Source organism: Toxorhynchites rutilus, chromosome 2 (genome assembly GCF_029784135.1).
Source record: "Toxorhynchites rutilus septentrionalis strain SRP chromosome 2, ASM2978413v1, whole genome shotgun sequence".
Classification (NCBI taxonomy): Eukaryota; Metazoa; Arthropoda; class Insecta; order Diptera; family Culicidae; genus Toxorhynchites; species Toxorhynchites rutilus.
Genome location: NC_073745.1, coordinates 302,770,888 through 302,792,356, shown reverse-complemented (window position 1 = coordinate 302,792,356; position 21,469 = coordinate 302,770,888). Strand labels below are relative to the sequence as shown.

Below are 21,469 nucleotides of genomic sequence, written 5' to 3'. Positions count from 1 at the left end.
AAAATATTCATTAAATCCGATTTGCAGCTGTTGCCTCTGAATTGAAAAAAAAAAAAGAAAATTATAGGAGGTTACGACCGCATTGTTGACGTAGAACTACGCTGTTATTTTATATAAGTCGCTTGTTTATACCTTCGGATATTATTGCGTAGTTGCCTAGTTGAAGGCAGTTTTGCGACTGGCACGCGAACCTAAATAACTTATAACATTCCAGTAATACATTCAAGATGCTTGGTATTCCCCAAATATTTTTTGGAGCATAACCTTAACGCCTGCTTCGCCATAACGTCAGTTTAATGCATTAATGCATTCTCAAAGGCACCAAAGAACCCGTTTACATTTTCGACCGACGCGCCGAAATCGCCTACTTCGCTGTTGTTCGATGCGGTGTCACACTCGCGAAGGCTCGGTTCAGTGCGAGCGCTTTTCACTGCACCAACATCGCGTGCATCATTATATGACGCTTGCCTCGAAATTTCATTGCCCCTGGCAATGCGTTTGTTTTTTGCAGGGCTCGAGCCTGCCTTCCTCTTCTTCTTGCCCATCACACACTACGCGAAGCGTTCAATGTACGATGCGGGAAGAAAAACACACGATACAAATAACGAATAACGAACAGAAAAAGCAAACGACGATATCCAAGTTGGATTACCACTGGTGGGGTCCAATCTTAGATCGAAGCGCAGCGAAAGCAAAGTGAACTGGATTGCTCAACAGTCCGATGCCGAATGAAAGTTTGCCTCAGCGAGATCCACTGTTTTTACTCAAGGCAAATATTCCCCTTTATTCTTCTACTTTTCCTTTGTTCACGGCGACTTCAAATCCTACGATTTCCCCTTCATTGGTCGTCGATAAGTTGCTCGTTATTGACAGCTCTGTTCGGGAAAGTACACAAATGGACAGAACAAACGTATGGAAAAATGAAAACGCCTAAAGTTTTCATGAATTTTAACCATTTACAAACCAGGGGATTCCAATGTATAGCATATTAAACAAATCTTAGGGAATTTCCGATTCTTTGAGTATGTAAATCGCTAAAATCCGTTCACGGCAAAAATAGTTATTAACGTTAACTTTATTTCATAAAAACGTGACCTGTTTTTTTGATTTGGCACCCTTAATGAAAGACGTAGTTCTACGTCAAAACCTCACAGATAACACACAAAAAATGATCGCAATGGTTCAAGGCTCCTACAGAAGAATACATTAAAAATTACACTGGAAACTACATCGAACGGAAATTGTTCGAATTATTTCGGTGTATCATTACGTCTCTCGGGAACATATTGGAGATACTGAATGAAGAGCTGCAAATAGGTTGCGTTACTCTGAGTCATTTCTTGATGGACTTACAAGACTTTTGGACCAATACATATGGACACATCCCGACAATATAGACTGTTAATTTGCAAAACATGAAATTAGAAAATGTCCAATAATTAATTTATTCAAATAGCGTTGAAATGAGAGCTTATTCGTGCGGGTTTCTAGAACACGCAATATATCTTAAAAACATGATACAATTACCAAATTTACTTAGTAGGATGCTTTCATTTATTGCATTTATATTCTCCCCCGTTTGCAGGAAAACTTTTCCTAGATGCGCGTATTATACCTGTTTCCCATAAAACATCCAATCAAACTGTTTCCAGAGCGTTCTGTATAGTTTTTCTTGAAACTAGCCCCGATGACAAACGGGGAAATCGAATTCTCAGACAACAATTGCGAGCTGTATATCTCGCGTTATTAGAAAACTGCAGCGCTGATGTGGCGTTTCATAAAGGGTTAACATTTTGAGGGACTGGTAAGTTGAGAAGTATGGGAATGGGGTCTTGATGCATAAGCAGGTTTGAAATCGGACGTAAGACAGAGTGGCACAAGGCGGTCGAAGTTTGAGTTTTTGAGAACCGAAAAATCACCCAAGAGGGAAGTACAAGAAAGCGGGTCTAAAAAAAGTCACAGGAGGGTTGTGTCCGAGACACGACCACATAGATGACGTAGGATTCCTTTGTTTTGGATATGTTTGAAGAATTACATTGTTAAACTCTTCGATAATGATTTGGTGGTGCGAAAAAGGGCCGTTTGGTCTGGTTGTTAGGTATTGTTTGTTCACTCGACCAGTGTTCACAACCGAGTGATGATGATAGAAGGGGTATTTACTTTAGGATAGGGGTTGAGATTTTTAAATTGTTCGATAGTTAGTTTCAAGACATATATTATTTTATTCAATGTAAAAAGTTGTTATGGAGTGCCGGAATTGATTGACGCAAAAATCTCATCAATCCATCATGAAATGACAGAGCAATAAGCGTTTGAAATTGGACAATTTTCGCGATGTGCTCGATTTTCGATTTTCAATTTGTACCCCAATATGTTCCCGAAAGTCGTAATCCTACGTCAAAATTGATACCAAATGTCTTGGAACATCGAGATTTACTGTTATCTCGAATTTTTTTTGTCAAAAGTTGACTTTTTGTCACTTGCCTTTTTAAACGGTTTTATTTAGCTTGCCCTGTAATCTGTTTGTATGTTTGTATGTTTGTATGTTTGTATGTTTGTATGTTTGTATGTTTGTATGTTTGTATGTTTGTATGTTTGTATGTTTGTATGTTTGTATGTTTGTATGTTTGTATGTTTGTATGTTTGTATGTTTGTAACATGTTTGTCTGTAGCGCTGACCCACATTAATAGTAATTTGACCCCCTTCCTGTTGACCGATTGATCTGAAATTTAGAACACAACTTTATCTATGTAGTCATTATAAAACTGCGTATTTCATGATCTTGAAAATCCAAGATGGCGGCCGCTACAAAATGGCGGACTACATATTTTCTCAAAACCCCATTAATCTGGGTATCAAATGAAAGGGCTTGACTAGTATAACACAGTTATTTAAGAAAAATGCAAATCTTGATGGCTGCCACTATCAAATGGAGGGGCTGCATATTTCTCAAAACCCGATTAATATGGGTATTAAATGAAAGGGCCTGAATAGTAGATCACAGTAGATCATGAAATATCCAAATCCAAGATGGCCGCAATCACAAAATAGCAAATTACTTTATTAAAAGGTTTTATTTAGCTTGAACTGTTCGTTTGTATGTTTGTATGTATGTAGGGTTGCCCCACATTAATAGAAATTTGACCAATAAGAACTGACCGAATTTATGAAATACCTTTGTCTCTGCTGTCATTTTAAACTGCTTATCTTGAAAAATTCAATTTGGCCGCCGCTACAAAATAGCTGATTCCATATCATCTCAAAAAAAAAGGTTGATTGAGGTATGTGTATCAAACGAACGAACTTGACTTGGAGAACACACTATGTATTTTCTGCAATCCACTCAATATCGGTATCAAATGAAATTTTTTGACTTTTTTTTTTTTTATCTCATTTATTTATTAGGCTCATTAGCATTTTAGCTGTAACAGAGCCGGGTTTAATCGTGTACATGTACATATGTTTATGTTTCTATGAATTGTGAATTACACAGTAGTTAGTAGTAGCCATTTAGGCGTTAAGTTTTGTGTTCCATTACATTATGGCAAATTACACAGTAGTAGCCATTTAGGCGTAAGGGTATTCTTTCTGTTCATCCATTGTTCAACAGACCGGACAGCGGAGACAGTTGATATTGATCATTGTTGAGTTATTTATAGAACAGCAGCCCGATGTTTCTTGCAGAGCAGAGCAGTTGTATGGATGTATCGATCTTTGTTCCACCGTGGATCGATTTCCATCGCTGATGATGGTTGCGTGGTCGTAGTTATTCTATAACAACACAAAGATGGTCAATTGAGGGCCCTGAGTTTGAACTCACGATCGATCGCTTGGTAAGCGAACGCGTAACCAAGTGGCTACGAAGACCCCCAATTTTTTGACTTATAGAATACAGTATAATGGTTTTATTGTAGAGAAATATCCTAATGAAACAGATAATTAGTACATTAATTAAAAGTACAAAAATTATTGGGCAAGTAGCAGTTAGCAGTACAGTTAAAGCAGTTAAAAGTACAAAAATTATTAGGCAAGTAGCAGTTAGCAGTTATCACACATCTCCTTCATTAGTCTAGGGAAATGATAAGACTAAGATAAAATCGTGGGACATGTGATGAAGTCGCTAATTGTGGATAACGTGCCCCACGATTTAATATTAGTCTTGTCACTGCCCTAGACTAATGAAGGAGATGTGTGATAACTGCTAACTGCTACTTGCCTATTTTATTTTCGTGAAAAGTCGATTTTTGCCTATTTTATTTTCGTGAAAAGTCGATTTTTGACATTTTTTTTAACAGATTGTAAATCCCGACGTTTCATGCAATTTTAAGACATTTGGCATCAAAAAAATGATTCGAAAATATCATTTTCATGTACACTTTCCCTTGGGTGATTTTTAAGTATTCAAAAAAACTCAAATTTTGACCGCTTTACACCAAACTCCCTTAAACCCGTTTGAGCTGAAATTTTGCAATTTTGCATAGGGTGTTTTTTCGAGGTGGTGAACTTTTTTTTTATGGGGCAACTTTTTGAAATTCGAGGTGACGATGTTCATTGGCACCCCAATGTATGCATATGAGAACAAAGATCATCATATGAGAACATTTAATCAATGCACTCATTTTTGTGTGAAAATAAGAGCTGAGTAGGTTTTATTGAACAAAGAGCTCCAATGAACCTGACGTTATCCGAGAAGGTGAGGCTGTCGTTTGCAGGCTCGTTAGATCGTTGCCAGAGCGAAGTTGCTTGCTGCCAACTCAACGTTATTAGGTATATCACAATGCTCTTATTCTTTTACTCACATCAATCATATGGTAGATATTCTTCGCATTATGATTATGAAGTGAAAACTGAGGAATGTTAAGTAAAATAAAGATTCAATTGAAGAATTGTAACCAATGCCACACGTCATATGCGCTGTTAACAAATTTGTCCTTCCGCTCTTTAATACTCTCTTCAATAACATCGGTTCGTGTTTAAAAATATTGACAATGGATACGAAACTGACCTCGGATATATCAGATAGCGACACAACAAACATTTATTACTTAACGGTAAAGCAATTAAACTGACCATCGTTTCCGAAAGGCCGTCGGACGTCGAACGACACGCCACTTTCGTCACGTACCCTCTGTATGTTCCCAGCTGGAACTAAAAACCGAACGCCATCATGCGGCTTGGGGGCTTCTTGTGGCAACACAGAATGGGCACATACTTCTGACCGCAAGTATTTTCACTTTTTTGACGTAGGACTACGTCTAACCGGAAGATATAGGGGGTGAAATGGAAATCTAGGCACTGAACAAGTAGGAAAAAATGCAAGATTTGGAACGCTTATAACTCGAGCATTTCTCAATAGATCGCAAAGGTTTTTGCATCAATTGATAGGAAATATATCTACGCATCTATCATAACGAATAACATTTCATTTTTCTTGAGATAAATAATTGAATAATTGTGAAATATCAACCATTGTCCAAATACACTATGTGCCCATTTTTGATTGGTCCATTTTGTGCTCCTCAAATCGTACCGACCAAAACGGGCAACCAGAGCAGCAGCGAAATAGAATGAAGCACGATTGGAAAGGAAAAAGAAAAAAATGAGGGAAACATTGGTCGCAGTCTCACACATGCGTAATTCTCGAGCCAGCCAGTCAGCTTCAAAATCCCCTCTCCGCTGCCGTAACGATCATTCTCATCCGAACCGTACACCACATCGTTTCGCATCACCTCACATCAACAAACCAACACAAGCAGCCATGGTTGGATATGGCAAAGGAGGAAAAGTGAAGGGAAAGGCAAAATCCCGCTCGAACCTTGATCTGGAGTTCCCGCTCGTGTTGATCTGGAGTTCCCCGCAAGGGTAGCTAGGCCGAGCGCGTTAGTACCAGTGTACCAGTCCACCTAGCCGGCGTTATATAGCTTCGGCCGCCGAAGTGATCGAGTTAGCTGGCAAAGCTGTTCGCGACGATAAGAAAACCTGCATTCGGAACAGAACACATTCGGTTCGGTGAACATCAAGACAACAGGCAGTTGCAGCGAGTGGCGAGTGGCAAACGCAATCGCAAAACGGCATCAGGTAACAGAAGAAAAAAGTTTGTTCTTTATACAAACTGCTTTGGCGGCAAATCCAGAACAAGGCGGCATCGAGGGCGTTCGAAATGGTTTTTTTCAAAACCACGAGTACTAAGTTTTCTAAATTGGAACCATTCCATAAAACAAGGCGCTTTTCAGGGCCATTAAACCTTCCAAAAAAGAGTTTAGGAAATAAAGTTCAATGCTTTCTAAAACATTATCCAAAATAATAATAAAACACAAATTGATGTTTTCATAATTTGTTTGCCAGGATCTGATGAGTATGTGAATTTGGCAGTTGTTCTGAGCTTATTGATAGTTGGGGACTTTCCTGATTATTCAATTTTCACCAATTCTTAAATTGTTTCGAGATTGAAAGTACAGTAATCTACAATTAGTTCGACATTTAGCTAATTGGACGGACATGTAATGTGACTTATTTAGTTGGACATTTTTGTAAACATAGAGATCCAAATTATGATCCCACATTGAAAGTCGACACTGTACCACTGTCATCGCAAATGTTCAATTACAGGTTAAAATTACCTCCAATCCGACACTGAGTAGTGGTAATGCGACGTGTCATTGAATGTAATTTACTGTAAAATATGTCACAAGCTGGATGGGAAGAAATTTTCCAACTGTGAAAGCTGTGGCGAGTGACAACAAATCGCTAAACAGGAAGGTTTAGCCGAACAAGATGGGGATATCGAGTGATAACAAAACAATAAACTCTTTAGACTTTTTGTGATCCTGAAAAGGACCCTTTTTAGTCTGTATGTGAATCCAACGAGCGAACAAATCGTAATGAATGTATTTTTTTGCCATCGCTCCCTTTTAACGCTCATTCGTTCGTCTCGTTGGACCCGCCCCTTTGGCTGAGTCTGCCGATTTGTCTCTATCCTGTGAGTGTGTACCGCTAGAGTATAAAACACGCGGACCCCAAAAAAATATCTTATTTTCCTTTAAACCGTAAACCCGTGTGGTTGTACGGCATCGGCATCGTGTACTCAACAAAGGAGGAAAAGAGAAGGGAAAGGCAAAATCCCGCTCGAACCGTGGTGGTCTGCAATTTCCCGTAGGTGTATCCGCCAATTGCACCGGAAAAGGTAGCTAGGTCGAGCGCGTTAGTACTTGTGTACCAGTCCATCTAGCCGGCGTTATATAGTTTCGGCCGCCGGAGTGATCGAGTTAGCTGGCAAAGCTGCTCGCGACGATAAGAAAACCTGCATTCGGAACATAACACATTCGGTTCGGTGGACATCAAGACAACAGGCAGTTGCAGCGAATGGCGAGTGGCAAACGCAATCGCAAAACGGCATCAGGTAGCAGAAGAAAAAAGTTTGTTTATACAAACTGCTTTGGTGGCAAATCCAGAACAAGGCGGCATCGAGGGCGTTCGAAATGGTTTTTTTTCAAAACCACGAGTACTAAGTTTTCTAAATTGGAACCATTCCATAAAACAAGGCGCTTTTCAGAGCCATTAAACCTTCCAAAAAAGAGTTTAGGAAATAAAGTTCAATGCTTTCTAAAACATTATCCAAAATAATAATAAAACACAAATTGATGTTTTCATAATTTGTTTGCCAGGATTTGATGAGTATGTGAATTTGGCAGTTGTTCTGAGCTTATTGATAGTTGGGGACTTTCCTGATTATTCAATTTTCACCAATTCTTAAATTGTTTCCAGATTTAAAGTACAGTAATCTACAATTAGTTCGACATTTAGCTAATTGGACGGACATGTAATGCGACTTATTTAGTTGGACATTTTTGTAAACATAGAGATCCAAATTATGACCCCACATTGAAAGTCGACACTGTACCACTGTCATCGCAAATGTTCAATTACAGGTTAAAATTACCTCCAATCCGGCACTGAGTGGTGGTAATGCGACGTGCCATTGAATGTAATTTACTGTAAAATATGTCACAAGCTGGATGGGAAGAAATTTTCCAACTGTGAAAGCTGTGGCGAGTGACAACAAATCGCCAAACAGGAAGGTTTAGCCGAACAAGATGGGAATATCGAGTGATAACAATAACACAACACCAAAGGTTCTTTTCAGAACCATCAACATATTCATAAAGAGTAAACAGTAAACTAATCCATTTTTCAGGTAGATAGGTAGGTATTCACGTAGGTGAAGAAAATAAAACAATATATTTAAAATATATATTTAACAAAAGCTGTCCCCTTTGTATAGTCCTACGTCACTCCGGTTATGTCCCCGACATTACCCACCCGTCTTTTTGCCGCCCGGTTTTTGCGCAAACATAAATGGTCACGTCGAGAAAGACGAAAAAAAATTAATTAGTCATGTGCATGGTTATCTTCTGGGAATCTTGTGGCATCACAACCGTGCCGAAATGCCGGTGCACTAAACAAAGTAACAACGCTGGTCAATCCGCGAGTGGAGAGGCTTTGGAAACGTTTGACGGGTTCTCTCTTGCAAGAGGTCTGATTTTTCATTTCTGCTCTTGGAATGGCCATGAGTTTGCGATTCATCTCTATCACAGTGCCATAATTTTGGTTTGTGGTTTTGTATGGAAATTGCGTTAATTTCCATTCCAAGGTAGCCACACAAGTGAAGATAGCTGAACTGTTATGAAAAATTGACTCCCGTGAAAAATTGTTCAACCCGTCGATTGTATACATCTGATATTTAACGGTAGTCATCACCATGCACGAGACGCTTCGTGACCCAACATTTCGTGACATAACTAAACTCACTTTTCATTGATAGTGTTGAATATTTCCTTCATTCCCAGCGACGCTACATTCTATAGAGGTACCAGACCTTCTCAAGTTGGAGTCATTTTGATAGTATTATAAGTTGTAGGTTAAAAGACAGACCCATTTCTCGTGCTTGAGCGAGGATTGAAGTCGATTGTTATAATACTTTTGTCATTATTGACACTAACCATCATACCACGGAAGCACAGGTCGCTGTCTCCACACACACCCAGCGAGATATTGCATGCTATTTTATATCATTTACGTGAGGAAAATTATGGCGACAACTGCATGACAGCTGGAGATTATCACTGTCGGCGCTATAAATAAACACCATTAGCGATGACGGCTTGTTCAACCACAAATCACTGAAAAACAGTAGCAAACCAATCAAACTTCCTGTCTCGCCACAAATAATCGATCCGTGGTTATTTTGTTCGATAAGATGAAACGGCAAATGATCGGCATAGAAGGTGCATTCTAAGCAAATATAAAATCTATTGGAAAACTCCCGTTCAGCTGAATTTTTAATTTGACCAATTTGTGATTGATTTTTCTGTAAGCTGTCGATACTTGTTCTGAGCAAATAATTGGAATTATTCATTACCTTTTCGAAGCTTACAAGAAGTTTGTTCGTCTCGAATGTTCAACAACGATACTCAACACGTTGAACCCCAAACGAGAATGACCGACAATGAATTTTCCGTTCGACACTCGTCGCTCCCTGCGAACCGATAGTGGACATTTCTAAAAATCATTTTCTAACTTTGTTACCGACATTCCAAGTGCCAGCACTCTCCAAACAAAAAGTCCACCGTTGGTCCGTTGAGAACGGCGCGAACAAGACGAAAAATTCAGTGTCCGTCATCGTGGACCGACACGTGTTAATTCCTCCGTAATTGGAAGAGGTCAATCCGGAACATGTGACATTGGATTCCTCACGTAATAGATAATCGATGTTATTAATCAGTGAAGAACATCTCATCAATAGAGAAACGCCACTTCAAAGCGCGTCGTTATGCCATCCCAATTGACGCCTAAACCGCCAACAGATGATTTTCAATTGAATCTCACGTTCGGATGTCCATAAAGCATCGGCTTCACTGTCAGGGTCATACGGGCAGTGTAAATTCTACAAATGGACATTAATTGCATTTCCCCCCAATTACACTTTTGTGTCGACATTTGTTTTTTCTCATTTGTTTGTTTTTTTCTCTTCCAAACTTATTACTTTTCGTTTTCCGATTCGGAACTTATTAAATAGCTGACATTGGGGTGAAATGAAATGCAAAGCTGCATCGCATGACGCAATCAGATGCTTGTGAGAGCACAGCAAAACTGTTTTGGTTTTTTGCTCGGTGAATTCACATGTTGAACTCCGCACTGTTCTTGCTGCGCTTTCCATTCAGCCCGCATATAAGGCGCTTGTACAATATCAGTGTGGAAACCAGCTCCAGAGGATCTTTATTGTATAAAAAAATAGTCCTTGCCGATTATCACCTTTTTCGCTCCTTGTCAACCCATATGAAAGGAGTTTCCTTCGATAACAAAGAGGTCCTTTAAAACTGGCTCAACAACTTGTTTGACACCAGACCAGGTGATTTTTGGTGGAACGGCATCAACAAATTGATAGAGAGATGGGAAGAGGTTGTAAACAGCAACGAAAAATATATACTTGATTAACTTATTGATATAGTTATTGTTTTTTGTTTAAATAAAAGTCTTTGGTAAAAACTCGCCAACATCGCTTCTCAATTGGTTCATTGTTTTATTTGTTGTAAAGGCAAATAGTACCGTTTTGATGAAACCACAGATTCAAAATATTGGAAAAAAAAGTTCTGGTATTTTTATTGTCACTAAAACGAACTGTCGTTTTAGAAAATTTTGATGTTCTTATACAGCCATTCCATGTGAACCTGATTTGAAAAATCATAACTCAAGAACGAAAAATAACGCCTCTTTGATTTTCGGACAAGTTATGTAAAAAAAATCATCTTAATCGGTTCAGTGGTTCAAACGTAATGAATTTTTAGAAAATGTCATTTTTGGAAAAAAGGGGAAAATTTTGAATTTTTGAAACACCCTGAAATGGAAATGGCCATGCCAATGAAAAAATAAAAAAAAAATCCAATATTTTGCCATAAGGAGCAAACCATATCGGTTTGGCACGGAACGGCTGTATGAAGAGAGAAACTCTTAATTCTATGCGAAAAAATCCGATAATTCATATTCCAATGCAAATTGAATTCTAACAAGTTCGAAACAAAAACATTAAACAGTTATTTGAAACTTCAGCTTATTCGTTCACTAAAGTATGGTTCTTCAAATAAAAAAAAATTGTAAAGTTATCCTTTGGTTATCGTTAACAGCATACAATGTCTGGAAAACATCTACTAGCTGGTTTTAAGGGGTACCCCGACAAAATCGATTTTTTTGTCTTTTCTGGAAGCTTATGCCCTCGGAAATGTTGCTCTAAAAGGATTTTTCGGTAATTGATTTCGTTGGAAAATTACAGCCAAAAGTATGAGGTCACCTCTAGGAATATAGTATTGCTGTTCGAATTTTAAAACGCGTTTTTTTCAAAACCATGTTTTTTCAACTGGTGGTATCGATGTCTCAGTGTCCACTCGATCGATGTGGCTGAAATTTATTGTTTTCAGAATGTAGAAATGAGTTATCTAAAGCATGACATAGTTGTTTTTGATATCCCATTTTCTCGATTTTTCATGAGCTTCTAAACAGCAATTTTTCATGAAAAATAACTCATGTTTAACAAAAATGATCCTAATTTTAGCAATTTTTCAAATTTTCAAAACCCCCTATGTAAGGCTTTAGGTTCTAAAGTTAAAAATATTCATTGGAATTTGTTCTGCGACACCCCGTTGCTTCAGAACCGATACCACCAGCAATGTACCAATTTGAAGACAGCATCTACGCATGTTATTGTCAACAGCGTGATAATCATTATTCGTGCGCTCAAAAAATGAAAAATACATTTTCAAATATACCTTAAACAATAACCAAAATACCCGAAAACTTCACTTTATTCCTAACATCTTTTAGGGCCCCACCCCTAAAAGGAAAAATTAGTTGATCGATAAATTCGACCGATTTTTTCTGTCACGTTCGCCATAGTAAAAAAAATTAGAGTTGGGTTATATCTGAGTGTAACCACAAGGTAGACGTAGGACTACCGTTGGCTTGGTAATAATTTGTCATTTTTCATTTTTCAATGTATGAATGAATGAATAGTTAAATATTTTAAAAAAATGCTGAAAGTTCTTCTTGTAAGTGTGTGACTGAATTAATATATGTATTGAAACTGATACAGGGAAACAATAAAATTCAACTTTTTTGAACTAGTTGTCATGTTGTTTTCCCCTTTTTTCCAAAAATGTCATTTTTGGAAAAAAGGGGAAAATTTTGAATTTTTGAAACACCCTGAAATGGAAATGGCCATGCCAATGAAAAAATAAAAAAAAAATCCAATATTTTGCCATAAGGAGCAAACCATATCGGTTTGGCACGGAACGGCTGTATGAAGAGAGAAACTCTTAATTCTATGCGAAAAAATCCGATAATTCATATTCCAATGCAAATTGAATTCTAACAAGTTCGAAACAAAAACATTAAACAGTTATTTGAAACTTCAGCTTATTCGTTCACTAAAGTATGGTTCTTCAAATAAAAAAAAATTGTAAAGTTATCCTTTGGTTATCGTTAACAGCATACAATGTCTGGAAAACATCTACTAGCTGGTTTTAAGGGGTACCCCGACAAAATCGATTTTTTTGTCTTTTCTGGAAGCTTATGCCCTCGGAAATGTTGCTCTAAAAGGATTTTTCGGTAATTGATTTCGTTGGAAAATTACAGCCAAAAGTATGAGGTCACCTCTAGGAATATAGTATTGCTGTTCGAATTTTAAAACGCGTTTTTTTCAAAACCATGTTTTTTCAACTGGTGGTATCGATGTCTCAGTGTCCACTCGATCGATGTGGCTGAAATTTATTGTTTTCAGAATGTAGAAATGAGTTATCTAAAGCATGACATAGTTGTTTTTGATATCCCATTTTCTCGATTTTTCATGAGCTTCTAAACAGCAATTTTTCATGAAAAATAACTCATGTTTAACAAAAATGATCCTAATTTTAGCAATTTTTCAAATTTTCAAAACCCCCTATGTAAGGCTTTAGGTTCTAAAGTTAAAAATATTCATTGGAATTTGTTCTGCGACACCCCGTTGCTTCAGAACCGATACCACCAGCAATGTACCAATTTGAAGACAGCATCTACGCATGTTATTGTCAACAGCGTGATAATCATTATTCGTGCGCTCAAAAAATGAAAAATACATTTTCAAATATACCTTAAACAATAACCAAAATACCCGAAAACTTCACTTTATTCCTAACATCTTTTAGGGCCCCACCCCTAAAAGGAAAAATTAGTTGATCGATAAATTCGACCGATTTTTTCTGTCACGTTCGCCATAGTAAAAAAAATTAGAGTTGGGTTATATCTGAGTGTAACCACAAGGTAGACGTAGGACTACCGTTGGCTTGGTAATAATTTGTCATTTTTCATTTTTCAATGTATGAATGAATGAATAGTTAAATATTTTAAAAAAATGCTGAAAGTTCTTCTTGTAAGTGTGTGACTGAATTAATATATGTATTGAAACTGATACAGGGAAACAATAAAATTCAACTTTTTTGAACTAGTTCCTGGATCGAAAGGTTTGCGTGGATTTGTAGGAACAACTAAAGATGGATGATGCATGATTCATTTTAGTATTCGTGGGAGTAATATACGAGGTTTGTGTCCTTTTTGTCAGTATGTACAGGACTGGACAAAATAAAGTACGCACCCGTGGTATTTTCAAATTTTCTGAATTTTGGTAGAATTTAAGGTAGATGGATATTCGAAGTGTTCTAATAAAAGACAGTACTGGAGGTGTACTTTTGGAATATTTTGGCTACAGCGACATGAGCACGATACATAAACTTTAAAAAAATTATTAGGAAATTGTTGTTATTCTGATGAACGCATTACAGTAAATCAACTATTAAACTGATTCTTTTTTACATTAGTGTTTAGTTTGGCCGCTTCATCCACGGATTGAAGGCGTCGCGGTTTTCAACGAGGTTTCTGATATGTTGAAAGTTGATACTCATCCAGGCTTTTTCCAAAGCTTTGAACAGTTGGTCGCAGGCGGTTTTGTTGGTGGTATGATTAGGATCGTTGTCTTGTTGAAAACTGAACTCCTTCATTAATCCACATTTTCGCGGCGACTTTTTAAAATTCCTTTTCAAAATGCTGCTGTAATAGTCTGCCGTCATTATGCCATCAATTTTCTCAGGCAACGACATCCGACTAAGCAAAGCACTCCCACACCATGATACTGCCACCTCCGTGCTTGACCATTTTTCGGATATTTTTGTCGGCAAGTTTCACGCCAGGTTTCGTCCAAATTCATGCTCGTTGTTTGCGGCCAAGAAGTTAAATTTTTTTTTCATAGCTCTAGATAACCTGTTTTCAGAACTCGATCGGCTTGTCGATGTTGTTGGGCGATTTTTGAAGCGTTTGATCTTTCAGAAATAAACATCAGTCAAAAATGTATGCTGAATAGAAAACAAATAAACCCGTTAACATTTCAAATCAATGATCGTAGTTGGGAAGATCCACTCTTCTACCCCAATACCTTCAATATTTAAGAGCAATTACGATTTGACAGTCATTCAGCTAACAACCCGTCGGTGGCGACATGAAGGTCATCCAATTTTCCTTTCTGAAGGTAGGGAGATAAAAAGTTTAGCAGCTACGAGATATACGGAAGGTAGAGGGATTGACTTTTTATAATAAAAGAAAATGGTTATTATATTTAGGCGATAAATTGTACCAAAGGCCGAACAGATGAAAATCATTCGATTGGTTGATGAATGATTAATTAGGAAAACCAGACATCACTAGCTGTGTAATAGTAATAACATCTCTCATCTTCTTCTTCAATGGCACTAACGTTCCTAGAGGAACTTCGCCGTCTCAACGTAGTATTACTTGCGTCATTTTTATTAGTACTTAGTTGAGATTTCTATGCCAAATAACACGCCTTGAATGCATTCTGAGTGGCAAGCTCTAGAATACGCGTGATCACAGTGCAAGTCGGAGGAAATTTCTTTGATGAAAAATTCCCCCGACCAGAACGGGAATCGAACCCGAACACCCGGCATGTTAGTCATGACGCTAACCACTCGGCCAAGGGAGCACACACACATCTCTCATACTCTGGCCCATTGTAATAAGTTGCAAATGGGCGGGGCTTAAATTGTAATATTTCGTTTTATCTCCGTGCCCGTAGAATAAGCATTGTCTTTGCATTTCGAGCCAGTGAATTCTTCTATAGGAGCCTTGAACCACTGCGATCATTAGTTTGATCTATTGTAGTGCCAGTGATTTACGCACGTTTTATAAGAAAATTGTGTCTCGCCGCTACCTTCAGACGCAATTCCATTGAGACGACAGACGATGGAGTTATTTCCACCAGGGGTACTAATTCCGCCGTTCTGCAAAAATCCTTGCAAGATACCCTGAATAACCTGTTCACATGGGCTCTCAAGCTGGGTATCGAATTCTCTACGGAGAAAACCGAAATGGTCGTATTTTCTAGAAAGCACGAACCCGTCCAATTCCAGCTTCACCTATCCGACAAAACGATCAGGCACTCGATGTTTTTCGAATACCTTGGAGTATATTTTGACTCTAAATGTACCTGGGGAATACACATTGCGTATTTGAAACAGAAATGCCAGCAAAGAATCAATTATCTCCAAACAATGACCGGAACATGGTGGGGCGCCCATCCAGGAGACCTCATTCAGTTATACAAAACAACGATATTATCAGTGTTAGAATATGGCAGTTTTTGCTTCCGATCAGCTGCCAGGATTCATATTCTCAAGCTGGAGAGGATACAATATCGTTGCTTGCGTATAGCCATGGGGTGTTTGCATTCGACACATACGATGAGTCTCGAAGTTTTGGCAGGAGTACCCCCGCTTACTCTTCGGTTCACAGAATTATCCTACAGATTTCTCATCCGTTGCAAGATCATGAATCCATTGGTGATTGATAACTTCGAAAATCTACTTCAACTGACTCCTCAGTCAACTTTTATGTCTTTGAACCATGAGTACCTTACCCATGAAGTGGGCATCTCCAACCAAGTTTGCTTCCCATACTTTTGCAATTCCTCTGTCATTTTTGATCTGTCCATGCGACAAAAAATCCATGGAATACCAGATCATCTACGCTCCGATTATATTCCGCCGATATTTTCGGCAGAATATGGGAAAGTTAGATCTGATAAAATGTTCTTTACTGACGGTTCATTCATAAACGGGTCCACTGGCTTCGGCATCTTCAATGAAAATTCCAGTGCCTCACTCAAACTCAAAGATCCTTGTTCGGTATATGTCGCTGAACTGGATGCGATATACTACGCACTAGGGATCATTGAAACATTGCCCATCGACCATTATTTAATTTTTTTATTTTTTTAGTCTCAGCTCAATAGAGGCAATCATCTCAATGAAAGTTGATAAACGCTCATCTTATTTCCTAACAAGAATAAGACAACTATTGAGTGTTTTGGTCGAAAAATTATTCAAGACTACCTTAGCATGGGTTCCCTCTCATTGCTCGATTCCGGGGAATGAGAAAGCGGACTCGCTAGCTAAGGTGGGCGCTTCAGAAGGCACACTTTTTGAAAGGCAAATTGCTTATAACGAATTTTTTCACATTCCTCGTCAGGACACACTCGTTAGTTGGCAGCGCATGTGGAGTGAAGATGAGTTCGTTCGTTGGTTACACACGATTATCCCTAAGGTCTCGACGAATGCATGTTTCAACGGATTGAATGTAGGTCGTGATTTCATTCGCGTGATATCTCGGCTTATGTCCAAAAACTACAACCTAAACTCGCATCTCTATCGCATTGGGCTTGCAGCAAACAATCTTTGTGATTGTGGCGATGGCTACCACGACATCGAGTATGTTGTCTGGTCGTGTATCCGGTTCTATGCTGCCCGCTCTCAGCTTTCCAGAGCATTGAGAGCACAAGGCAGACAATCGGATATCCCCGTCCGGGATATCTTAGGTAGTCGTGACCCTGATCTTCTGCTTCATCTATACCTGTTCCTCAGAAACGCCGATGTCAACGTTTAATGATGTTTCTTTCGTTGTGTCCTTGTTTCATATGCCTCCTATCCGATCTATAATCTTTTACTTAGTCGCGGCAATACATACACATACTCTTTACAGATACACAGATCGAAGATTGTGCAGGCCACTGACCATTCAACAAGAGCCAAAGGTTGTACCGCTCATGATAACTCTACACGAGCTGAAGATTGTACCGCCCAGTGATCATTCTACCCTGGATTCCTCGAGTCAAGAGAGATGCACCACGATTGATATGAGGTACAGACTAGGGGGGCGTCGCTGATAATTGGTCAGTTGCACCCCAATAGGGAGTATCCCGTGTCGGCCACACATACAGAGCACTGGAGACTGCAACATCCCAATTATTAGAATCTTTGTAATACTAACCTCGAGCCAACCGCGAGTAGTCGGTTACATATTACTAACATAGTCGTAAGACAAAAATTGTCAAAATATTGAACTCCCGGCCCCGTCAGGCTAACGCCATATGTGCCTTAATAAAATATATATTTTGGAAAAAAATGGTTCAAAGGATATAATTATTCTCGTGATTTCATACGGGTAGTGTGCAGATGTCTAATCATTATTCCTCGAGTGCACATCTTTTTCGAATTAATATTAGTGATAGTAACTTATGTATTTGTGGTATAGGTTATCACGATATTGATCACATTGTGTGGTATTGCTCTGAACTTCAAAATAAGAGGTTATCTATGATAGAAAATTTTCGCGAAAAGGGAATGACACCTAATGTTTCGATTCGTGACGTTCTGGCTACACATAATCTCGATGCTATTTCGTTGATATATCATTTCCTCAAGTCCATATACTTTCAAGTATGAGTATGTGTGTATTTTTTTGTTATTTTTAATTATCGTTTATATCTCCAACTGTATTGTTTTTTGTTATTAATAATTTTATTATTTACCAAAAATCTATGATTTTAACGTTTTAACGTTACTCAGTTTCTGAAGCCAAAAGTGTGTGCAACGTTTCATTCAAACCGAAGTCACTCCAAACTGGTCGTTTCGTCATTTCGCGTGATAATGCTCAATGCCGCTATTCATTGGTATTCTTACCTTTCTCTCCATCGTACCCAAAGTCCTGTGTCCGTCCGCATGGTAATACTGAAAAGATGAGAAGACGACAAAAACATGAGTAATTTTCACAAACAAAATCGCTAGAAGTAATCGTGACCGCGGGAGATCCGCAATTCGCGCGGAAACCTCCATATAGACATGATAGTCTGAGAATGATTTATGTAATATATAGAACAAACATTTTAATGATGTGTGGTTGTGCAAGGAAGTAGGAACTGATATTTTCTCATGCGATTGCACTCTTCCACTGTGTCCACAGTATATAGCTGATTTATCAGTTACACAAAACATGTACCCATGTACTCATGCGTACAGCAAAAATTCAGAATATTTGAATATTCATAGCTTCAAGTGAGGAAGAACTCACATACACAAAATTGGTAATGATAAATCACACAACGCGAAAAATGAATGACTTCCCCCGCTAAAAAATATTCCGTTGCATTTGAATGGGTATAGTAAAACCACAATTGCCTCCGATTAGCAAAAGGCAATATTTCCCCGTGGAATTGATTTTATCGACACATGCGACTTTCACACATCGAATGAGTGGGCTGCCGTAATACCGCCATCATACGAGTTCATGCATTTTTCATCGTCGTCAAGCGCCACTTGTTGCACTTGTGGCGAAGTGCAGTTTCCTGTGGCCCATTTACACATTGGAGAGTGCCACCGATTCGCCACGTCACCTGGCATCGTATGTATTGAATTGATGATGAACCCAGACCCAGAACGATGGGACAATTTATCCTCACGCCATTAATTGGTTTATTGGCAACCGTTGTGGTTACAAACGGAGCGTGCTGTTCCTATCGACTATCATCATTTATGGTGGTGATTTCTTCGATGGGATTTTTAAAATCCCAAACAGATGTTTTCTGGACGTAGAAGTATAGGTTTCTCACAACCAGCTGTGAAATATTTAGCGGTGACCCACGTTCTGTTGCAATAAATCAATGGATGGTTGAACTTCGAGGATAAGGAAGAGCCGGCCGGTAACCACAGCATTGACTCATTAAAACCGCTAATCAATACACCGGAGGCATTCCCACCCTGTCCGCCTGATGTCGATACAAAACGGTCCACCAATGTATGACATTGAGCGAGACTTTGTTATTGACGGTTGCGTTAATTGAAAATGATAGAGGAGAAAGACTTCTTGGCACTTTTCGAACAAAATCCCCACGAGATGAATTGGCGCTACCTTTGATAAAGGGTGTGTCACATCAAATTGCATCACGGAAAAAACGCTGTAGAAATTCGCCCAGTAGACCGATCCTTTTGAAAATTTTAGACAGTAAAATAAAAACTATTAAACAACTTTTGGCATTTTCTTTTTATTCATACTTCGAGCCCAAGCCCGTATGAAGAACAACAGGCCCGGCAGCTGACGAAAGTCCGCTTTGACGTAGGTTTCGTCGTCCATTACCAGGCAATACGGCTTCGTCAGCATTTCGGTGTACAGCTTCCGGGCTCGCGTCTTCCCCACCATGTTTTGCCTTTCGTCGCGGTTAGGAGCCTTCTGAACCTTGTATGTACGCAGGCCCTCCCGCTGCTTGGTCCGCAGGACGAATGAACTTGACAAATTCAGCTTATTGGCGACATCCCGGACCGAACTTCTCGGATCACGTCTAAACTGCTTAACTACGCGCTTGTGATCTTTTTCACTGACGGAGCATCCATTTTTGCCGTTCTTCACCTTCCGGTCGATGGTTAGGTTCTCGAAGCATCGTTTTAGTACTCTGCTGACCGTGGATTGGACGATTCCCAGCATCTTACCGATGTCCCGATGTGACAACTCCAGATTCTCGAAATGAGTGCGCAGGATTAATTCACGACGCTCTTTTTCGTTCGACGACATTTTTCCAAATTTACGAAAAATTGACAGTGAAGCATGGCCAACGTGATCTATACACTCTTATCTGATTATAAGCGAAAGCTGAAGATATAATTCCTAAAAATTAAATTTCTACAGCGTTTTTTCCGTGATGCAATTTGATGTGACACACCCTTTAGATGCCCGAGGTGGAGATCGCTCGCATGCTCTGTTCTCTCTGTGAAAAGATCCGATGAGTTATGATGTTGTCGTCGACGCCGAGCGTTGGACTTTGTTTTTAATTGACTCATAAAAACTGAGAAAAACAAATATGAAAAAAAAACCGTGCGGAGAACGAGGTGTGAAACGGTGGCGAAATTGAGGAACCAACCATTATCAACCGGTTGAGAAGCGGCGTTTTTGTTTTTGTCCCCGCTGAAAGTAAGTGTTAACTACTGAGGTTCTGAGTGAGAAATTTTATATATCCTCAGTGAAACTATTTTTATGAACATTTATCATTGCTGCTTTTTTATGTTGGCGTTTATTATTATTACTATATGCTACAACTATCGAAGCTAGTGCGTATGGCGTATAGTGTTCATAGATGTATCCATTTATTATTCGTATGCTCGAACATTCGGGTCAAATTTGCAGTTTTTTCTCCTTCTCTTATAAATTCTAAATTCAATCGAGATTGGTCCAAGATTCTGAAGCAGTTTTCTCACAAATTTGACTACGTCAGCGTATTATATTCATAACCGGTATCTTTCAGATAATACTGATGTGAAAAATCTCCGATCACGTTATGTGAACGAAAAGGAATCAGCTGCCTGGCATTGATGATTAAACTCGAATGTGGTTGTTGTTGTATTGAATTACAGAGATTTATGTTATGTTTAATTTAGCCGCACAAAAGAACAAAGAATCGTGAAGTAAAGTTTTTGTCTTTATTATAGAGATTTTCATCACTAGGCTGGTTCATCTAGTAAAGTACAAAACTGTTGGAATTATTTGTGAGCTTTAAGCAAAAAAAAAAGATGGCTTACCCGGAGAATGTTTAGCAAAGTTATATTTTTTACCCTGGATTTTTCCAAAGTCCATTTTCCGTCAAAATACAGATAAAATAGCCGGTCTTGGGTTGAATCTAATAAATAATTTTCATAATCGACAGAAATGCTTCTTGGATTTCTTGTTGACAAATATGACCGAAGATTTTTGTGTGACTGAATCATTAACTCCGCTTTAGAAAAATGAAGCTTACCACACAGCTATCGAATATTCTATATTTATAGATAACACCCAAAAACCATTTGATTATGAATTCGAGGAAGTCTCTGATTACACTAAAGCAAATCACCAATCAATTAGATGTAAGCTTAACAATATCAACTGGCAGGATTTATTTAGAAGTGTGGAAAACATTGAAGTAGCAGTGACGACTTTTTACTCGATGATCAATAAAATTATAGAGGAGGAGATACCAACAAAACGAAAAAGGAGCAATATGAACACAAAATATCC

General features: G+C 38.6%; 1 protein-coding gene across 8 annotated transcripts in view; it reads right to left on the bottom strand.

Annotated features, from left to right (window-relative positions):
• The window catches only part of LOC129768833 (carbonic anhydrase 7), a 101,442-nt gene that overhangs the window by 15,803 nt on the left and 64,170 nt on the right, over positions 1–21,469 (bottom strand). For all 8 annotated transcript variants that reach the window (XM_055770749.1, XM_055770747.1, XM_055770748.1 and 5 more), the window contains exon 3: positions 18,112–18,159. In XM_055770749.1, coding sequence (XP_055626724.1) covers positions 18,112–18,159 — 48 coding nt within the window. The remainder of the gene's footprint in view (positions 1–18,111; positions 18,160–21,469) is intronic.